Source organism: Panthera uncia, assembly GCF_023721935.1.
Source record: "Panthera uncia isolate 11264 chromosome A3 unlocalized genomic scaffold, Puncia_PCG_1.0 HiC_scaffold_11, whole genome shotgun sequence".
Classification (NCBI taxonomy): domain Eukaryota; kingdom Metazoa; phylum Chordata; class Mammalia; order Carnivora; family Felidae; genus Panthera; species Panthera uncia.
In genome coordinates, this window is record NW_026057578.1 from 51760692 (window position 1) to 51768802 (window position 8111).

Genomic DNA, 8111 nt, shown 5'->3' on the forward strand with positions numbered 1-8111 from the left:
CACTGAGGAAGGTTATGGAACTTCCAACTCTATTAATCTTCAAGAAGGAACTCAGCACTCAGTGAAATTTCCCCTTGATGAAAAGGCAAATTATTGAGCCTGACCGATCTTCCACTATCTTGTTTTCTAAACCTTGCAAGTGGGCTGAGAACTGATGGGCCAAGGATAAGTTGTTCTTAGCATTAATTGGTCTTAGTAGTAAGTTAGACCCTAAGAAGTCTCCATTCATTTTCTAGATCCCTAAACATATATACAACCCAGTACTTTAGGATGTACTGGGATTACACTGAGAAAAGAAATAATGTTGTTCTTCTTCTCCTCTTTTGAAGAAAGTATAGCCATAGATGATTCATTCATTCATTCATTCTTTCATTCATTCGTGAGAAGATTATAACTGTTAACAAGATACAAGTCCTATCTTCAAGAACTTTAGAACTCCCTTTGTGAAGTTGGATTTGGGCATGATATAGATAAACAGGCACATAATAATACAAAGTGACAAGTCCAATGAAAATAAAACTCTAGGTATCTAAGGAAGCCCATGGGAAAGGCATCTGGCAAGGTCAGGATGTCTGGCCCAAGGAAGTGACATCTATAAGAAGATTGAAGGACATTTCCTGGTTTTCTAGGCAGATGTGCAAAATTGTAGGGGGGGAAAGGAGTCCAAAGCAGAGGGCACCTGGGCTTGCACAGTGTCAGAGGCAAGACAGGAGGTCTAGAGTTCTGGAAAAGTAAGGAGGAGTGGGGGGGAGGATGATGAAAGAAACAAGAGACTAAGTCATAAAAAGTTTTATGGGCCCACTTAAAAGTTTAGAAAGGGACAGTAAAGGGACATGATCAGATTTGTGTTTTAGAAGGATGAGTCTGGCTACCATATGTAGACCAGAGGAAGAGGGCTGAACCATAAGCAGGGAGACGGTTGCATTAAATCAGGTGAGGGAAGCTGCAGGTAGCCTGGCTTGTGGCTGAAGGGAGTAAATTTGTGTATGTGCTGCTCATCAACCAGAGAGAGGCAGAGGTCCTTACCTAAGGCAGAGAAAATGGCTGCAGCCCAAAACATTTCTCCCATTAGCGCAGGAATAAATAGGAGCCCACCCATGCGTTTTCCATAGATCTGCTGAAACGGGTCTAACATAGTCACATATCCTTTGGAACGCATAGGCTTTGCAAAGAACAAACCACCTAAAAGAAATTAAAGTGTTTATGAGAAAATAAAAAATTCATAATATAATAGTCTTTGCCAACATTTTATTATGTTATAATTTCTCAAGGGAAATACATTTTTTAGAACATTTATATGTGTGGAGGAACCAGACTAAAATACACTGTGAATACAGAACCAAGACATACTTAGTAACAAAACATGACTTTCTTAATACGTTTGTCATTGTATGCATCGAAAGGGCCATTGAATAGTATATCTGAGGCATGTAGATTTAAAAACATGGACCAGCGTGGCATTCGCTAAAATGCCTTTGTATCACCCAGAATAACATTTAGACACTGATTAAGCACAAAATCCAATAAAAGTATTTTAAGGGCAAAAAATATTAGGAACTCTGTTATATAATATTCTTGACCTTTTCTTAGTTTTATTCACAAAAAGAAATTCAGGTACAATTCAAGTTGATTCATTGTTAATGATATCTCTACACTATTTTTGAAAGAAAAAAATCATACATTAGGAAATTAACTATTCTCTTGCCATCAGATCAAGGGACTAAAAACATATTCCATAATCAAGAGACCAAATAATCTAAGCATTAGTGTTACTGATTTCTTGTAATACCTACTTGAGAGAATTCTGGTAACATTTTTTTTGCACAATAGTTATTTACAATTTGACTTGTTATTTCATTTGTTATTTGTACTCCTGTTCTTTATGCTTTACCGAGTGTGTCACTAAAGTTTAAATTTTCACTTACCTAAAATCAGACTCAGAGAATATCCAATTGGTGCCTGAGCCCAAGCTAGACCATAGTCTGGTACATACACTGCTTCAGCTGTCCCATTGATGTAACCTCCTCCGACCCAGGTGGCTGAAATAGAATGAAGAGTGAGGGAAAGACGCTGCCAAACTCCTCATACCCCAGACCTGCTCACGTTGACACAGTGGCCAGTAGCCTCCTGTGACTGCTGAGCACCTGAAATGTGGCTAGTCTGGATTGAAGTGTTCTGGGTGTAAAATATATACTGGATTTCAAAGACTTCATATGTGAAGGTGAATGTAAGGTGTCTCAATAATTGTTTTTGCATTAATTATATGGTGAAATGGAAACATTTTCAATGTATTGAGTTAAATACATTCTACTTTATTTTTTATTACGTTATTCTACATTATACTTATTCCTCTACTTTTTAATGTTCTTTAAAAAAGGTTTGTAGAAAATTTAACATTACCTCTGCGACTCACATTGTATTTCTATTGGACAGTGTTGCCTGGCGTTTGTTGAGGTCAAGTTTCTTTATTTTAAGGTTTTTCTGTTTTAATTGTATTGATCTTTTCACATGGATCACGATTATCTTCCTCAAGGAGGGGGCAGGGAGAGGCATTCACAGTTGTAGATGTGTGTATTTTTTAAAATTTTATTTTTAATTAATAGGGTCACTTCTTAAACACCCTGGGTACATAGGATTTTGGCAGAGCTGTTCTGCATCCTAACATTTTACTTACTGTCTTAAATTATTAAAGGAGAGAGGACACTTTTACTCCAAGGTGTCCTAAAGTGACTTTAAATTATCTTTTTCCTCCTTCTTTCCAAGTACCTAACATATGCTTAGGACCTGGGCTGATATTAGAATTTGAATGTTGACCGCATACCCACTTGCATTCTTCATTCTAACCTGGGTCTTTTAGTAAGATATTTGATATTTCACAGAGAATAATAAGAAATATGTCTTCTCCAGATGTTATTTAATAGAACTCCTGTAGCATAACAGTTGAAGGAAGAGGTCAAGGGTCCAAAGAAAACACATGTTGGGTAAACAAGTTTGGGCAAAGAAGGATCTATAAACTCTACCATTTTCTCTGAGAAGGCAGTATCATATATGCTTCTTCCTGAAAAGCTAAAGTTAATGGAACACTTAAATCCTTATAGTTTTTTTTTTAATGTTTATTTACTTTTGAGAGACAGCGAGAGAGAAAGAACGGGGGGGGGGGGGGGGGGGGGGGCAGAGAGATAGAGGGAGACATAGAATTTCAAGCAGGCTCCAGGCTCTGAGCTGTCAATACAGAACCTGACAGAGGGCTCAAACTCATGAACCACGAGATCACGACCTGAACCGAAGTTGGTCACTGAACTGAGCCATCCAGGTGCCCCAAATCTTTATAGTTTATTTCCTTTTAAGAATATTGCCAAAATATCTAAAAGAATCCCTTGTAGAATGTGTGAAAAATTATGAGGAACATGGGCTGGCTTATCAGATAGGAGTCTGAATTCTAGGCTATATCATCCAACTGGGAAAAAAGTTTGACTCTGAAAAGTTCTCTGAAATCTCACAATTAGAATGTAAGTAAAGTAAACATGTATTTGAAACTATCAAAGACAAGTGTTTCTACTGTGTTCATTCCAAAATTTATCTGCATTTAATCCAGATACCAAGCAAAGAAGGGAATGTTTTAAGGTTAGTGTTTTTTTTAAAGGTTAACATGAAAAGACCTCCCTAGAAAAAAAATCTTAAGCGCATTTAAATGGAAATACAAAAACCCTAAATTAGGACAAATATGCATATATCAGCCCCTCTCATCTGCTTGCTAGCTTTTACATGGCTGTGAATAAATAACAAAAGCTATTATTTGTTTTTCTCATTTTAAGCCCTCCTGTAAATTTAAACAGGGTTTCCCCCTCCACTAAGTGTCTAACTAGGACTTGAAGAAATTATTTTCACAGTCATAGAATCAGACTTGATCCTCCTTCTAGGAGAATCTGAAAACTAGGAAACTGGAACTCCTAAGAACACACTAGCAATGTTTCATTGCATAAGGGAAATGGTCTTATGAGCACAAAGCTTGTAAGTGATCATTTTTCATTGTGTAGATGTCCTCTCCCTTATCCAAAAACAAAATTGGTGTCTGAATGATTGTAAACATAAGAAGTGAAGACTTGGTTACTTATCCTGGTTAAAGTCCATCCATTTTTATCACTCTAGTCCCTTCTATGCCAGAATTTGCTCTGCATGTTTGTATATTTCATGTCAGATTTATCAGTGAGAATAACTCTTTTAAACTATATGCATTTTTATTTTTTAATCTTTATTCTTTAACAAATATATATAATCAATGAATCTGACAAGGTGTAGATAATATGGTTCAGATTTTAAATGAGTTATGATATTGACCAAGGTTCTTTTCAGTTCTTAAAGACTGAAAAAAAATCTTTAAAAATTGAGATAGACTATGAAACTTCATATGAAATAATCATGATTCAAATTCTTCTATACACTTTAAAAAACTGTTAGGTTGAAATAATCATTCTAGATCATAAAAACAAATTCTGAAATATTACCTTTATGAACACAATAGATCTAATATTAAACTAGAGTCATAGAACACTATAATAATTTTCAATGAATAAAAACTTTGATGTACAGCAACTCATTTATTCTTTTCAACAATTTTTTGAGTGAAATCAGTTTTTATTGTTTTATTTCGCTTTTCTTCTCATTTTCTTGGTATAGGAGAAACCTGAAGGGAATATATAATCACAATGTTTTGCTTCACTTCAGATGCCAGTATCACATCTGGATCTTTAGGGTAAAAAAGAAGCATTGTTGCTATAATGAAAAATGAAAATTAAGATGTAAAGTTGTGCATGGTGTTCATCAGGATAATAAGGAAACAACATCTGAAAATCTATACCAACATTTCAGTAAACATACGCAAGTTGTAGGGTTATGGATAATTCTTAATCTTTATGTTTTCCTACTTATCTGTGTATATTAGATATCACAGAAAATATTTTGCACAATACAATTTGTTCTATATATGTGAGTATATAGAAAAATTGAGACACGGGGGTAAGAAAGGACCTTTTTACAAATGTTGTGCCTTTATATTCTAGAAAGGAAGCAAAGCCAGCTAGAGGCCTGCACTTGGTGCATTGCGGAGGGGTCCCAGGGTGTGGCTGCCAAAAGACCAGGGTTTGGTGCTAATTCTAGTCCTTACTTCCAGAGACCTTTCACAGTGGTCAAATATAAACAGCCTCATAATGATCATAAGAAACTATATACAGTTGAAGAAGAATTAAAGGAACATAAAATGTGCATGTCTGAAAAATAAAACCTATAGTCCATAAACTATTCTAGAACATTGTAGGTTTCAGATGGCCAGCAGGGATGCAGTCTTCACAGACTGTTCTGTTAAACTATTTCATATACAGATGAGTCATATTTAAATAGCACATCAGGATGGAAACTGGGCATCATTTGGATATGATTTCTCATGGGATATTTTCCAATGGGCCCTCAGAGTTCTGGTTAGTCTGGATTATGTTGCTAATGTTTAAAAACCTAGTAAGAATCAGAAGTGAAATGTTATTGTTAGTGAATATATATCAAATAATATTAAAGATATAATTTTAAATTGTTTTTCAGAAATATTTTCAACAACAAATAAGAATATAAAAGAGAAACAAGTTACCACTTAAACAGAACCACCTTTGGGAACAGGAGGAAAGATATCAGCTTCTCTGAGCCCAAAGGGTTTTGAATAGGAAAGGGCTGCAGATGCAGGCTAAGGCATTTCAGTTGGGACACGCCCTAGCTTTCCCCCTTTTATATCAAGCCTCCTGGAAATCTTTTCTTTTTTCCCCAGTGCTGTGGATTTTTCACATGTGATTATCTTCCTCTGAGGAAATTGGTTTATTAAATGGGAGGATTAGGTTTCAAAACAGGGCATCTCTCAATATGGAATTGTGTTGCCCCTAATTGATTTATTCAGTTGAAAACTATCATGAGTTAATGTTCATTGACATTCATCATTTAAGACAACAAAAATTCACAACTTTGTACCTGTATTAATGAACATGATGAGACACTGACTTTATCACATAGCTTGTAAGACTAAGACACTTTTCTCCTTTGTTTTTATTCTGTTCCCACCCACTGAACTGTCCGGATCCTCCAGATTTGTTTCATTGATATTGTGTCCAGCGATTTTTTATAAAATCATTTTGTTCAAGTACTACTGAGTTGACACCCACTTATTTTTGTTTCAAAAAAGTAAAATTATTTTTAGGATATGTAAGTAATGAACTTAAAGAATCCCCAAAGGACAAAGGCTAACGTTTGCTTTGTCACTCTGAGAAGCCAAGGAGGGGTGGGCAGCATGGACCAGAGGCATCGGAACCTACCTGTCATGGTAAATCCACCCACCAGCAGACCAATGTCTCGGCCACCAACTATGATGGCCTCACTGCGCTCTTCTGAGCTGCCACTGTTTTTGGTTCTCCAGGCAGCCCATATTCCAACCAGCAATATTAGAAGGTAGAACACGATGATAGCAATCAGTCCTTCCACATGGAAAGCCATTTTTATCTAGGGGTCCAGATTCTTCCACAGTGAGCTACTTCATTAAGATTTCTGAAGAAAATACAGTAATGCATTATAAACCAGCCAAGCATGCATAAGCAGCTGGGAATAAACCAGCTGGCTCATGAAAGATCCTGTGCCACTTACAGAAAAAGCACATTGAAATCGCATATGACACTACCAGTTGCCAACACATGTCCACTATTTTATTCTAATTAGTATTTAACAGTTTAACATTGTTTTGAGCCTCCAAGGGGGGAAAAAAAAATAGAAATGGCTGTTTACCAAATGTAATCATGGTCACTTTTTGTGCTTAATAAATTCTTTTAATTTAAAATTAACCTTGTCTTGTATCGTAACTGAGTCTCAGTCAAGATCATTTACAAAGAGGATGCATCTGGCTTTTGGAACTAACTTACTATTCCATCTAGAATTATTGTAAGACTACCCTGAGAATTCTAACATATTCTTACATTCAGTCATCCATTCATTCTTCCATCTCTCCTTTCAAACAATTGTAGGGAATGGTTCCAAAAGTAATGTGACATACAAATATCTGGGGAAAAAAAAACTTTAGGAAAACCAGTTTCAAAAGCACATCAACTCTAATTTTCAACAAGTGCCTGTGGTCCAAGTTACTGTAGCAACTATAGATGGTACATTGTTTAAAGAATGTACCTTTCAGCCTGCTCTTCTGGCTCTTCCATTGTTCTTTGCTCTTTTCATCTCTCCCTCCTCCTGAACTTAATGGTAGGTACAAGAAAACAATTTAAAAATACAGTATTGCCTAAATATATAAGAGGGGGTCAAACGTATTAAAAACAAGACTTCTTAAGAGACATATGTCAAATTCTAACGCCTTCACCTTCAGGAATTCTTGTTCTCTGTTATTTTTCAACCCTCGTGACCATGGCTATTTCATGCACTCGCCCTTCACACAAGCACGTTTCTGGGGGGAAATGCAGGTATTTGTGTTCGCAGGTGGGTGATGAGTCCTTGGGTGAAAGAATTAGCTTCGCTCTGATTCAGGGGAAGCAAAAGAAGCGCGGGCGGGCTGGGTGCGCTCCGCCTTTGTGAGCAACCGAGCTGGGAAGTTCTTTTCTGGGCCCAGCCTGGGGGCTCCCCAGCACCCTCCACCCAACCCCCGCCGACCCTCCCGCTACCCCTCGGTCCTTCTCCTGCGCCCAGACTTCCCGCCGCTGCAGCCTAAGAGCCTTGGGTGCCAGACAGTGGACCCGCCCGCGCATCCCCACCAAGAGGCAACAAAAGCCGAGTCCTTCCGACCTAAAACGCCGGCTGGGCGGCCACCGGGTCCCCGAGGGAGCGGGCTCCGACGCGCCCGGGATGGCTGCTCTGCTCCTACCTGGAGTCGTCGCCGCGCGGAGAAGTGCTCCGCCGGCTGGAGCTCCTCTCGGGACCGCCGCCCAGGCACCTTGGTGGTTGGGGGCTGCAAGGCTGCCGAGGGAGGGGGAAGGTCCGGGGTGCCAAGGGGCGAGGAGTAGCGCCAGGCGGCTGGGTTCCTGCCCCAGGTCTCCCAGAACCTGGACGCGCGCGGAGTTGACAGGTGTGGGCGCCCCGGCGGA

General features: G+C 38.5%; 1 protein-coding gene across 1 annotated transcript in view; it reads right to left on the reverse strand.

The window, feature by feature from the left end:
- Positions 1 to 6721, reverse strand: part of SLC5A7 (solute carrier family 5 member 7) — a 22968-nt gene extending 16247 nt beyond the window's left edge. Inside the window, exons 1-3 of the mRNA XM_049651234.1 lie at positions 6351 to 6721; positions 1926 to 2039; positions 1027 to 1182 (exon numbers count right to left, since the gene is read on the reverse strand). Coding sequence (XP_049507191.1) covers positions 1027 to 1182; positions 1926 to 2039; positions 6351 to 6528 — 448 coding nt within the window. The 5' untranslated portion in view covers positions 6529 to 6721. The remainder of the gene's footprint in view (positions 1 to 1026; positions 1183 to 1925; positions 2040 to 6350) is intronic.
- Between the last annotated feature and the right edge of the window lie 1390 nt (positions 6722 to 8111).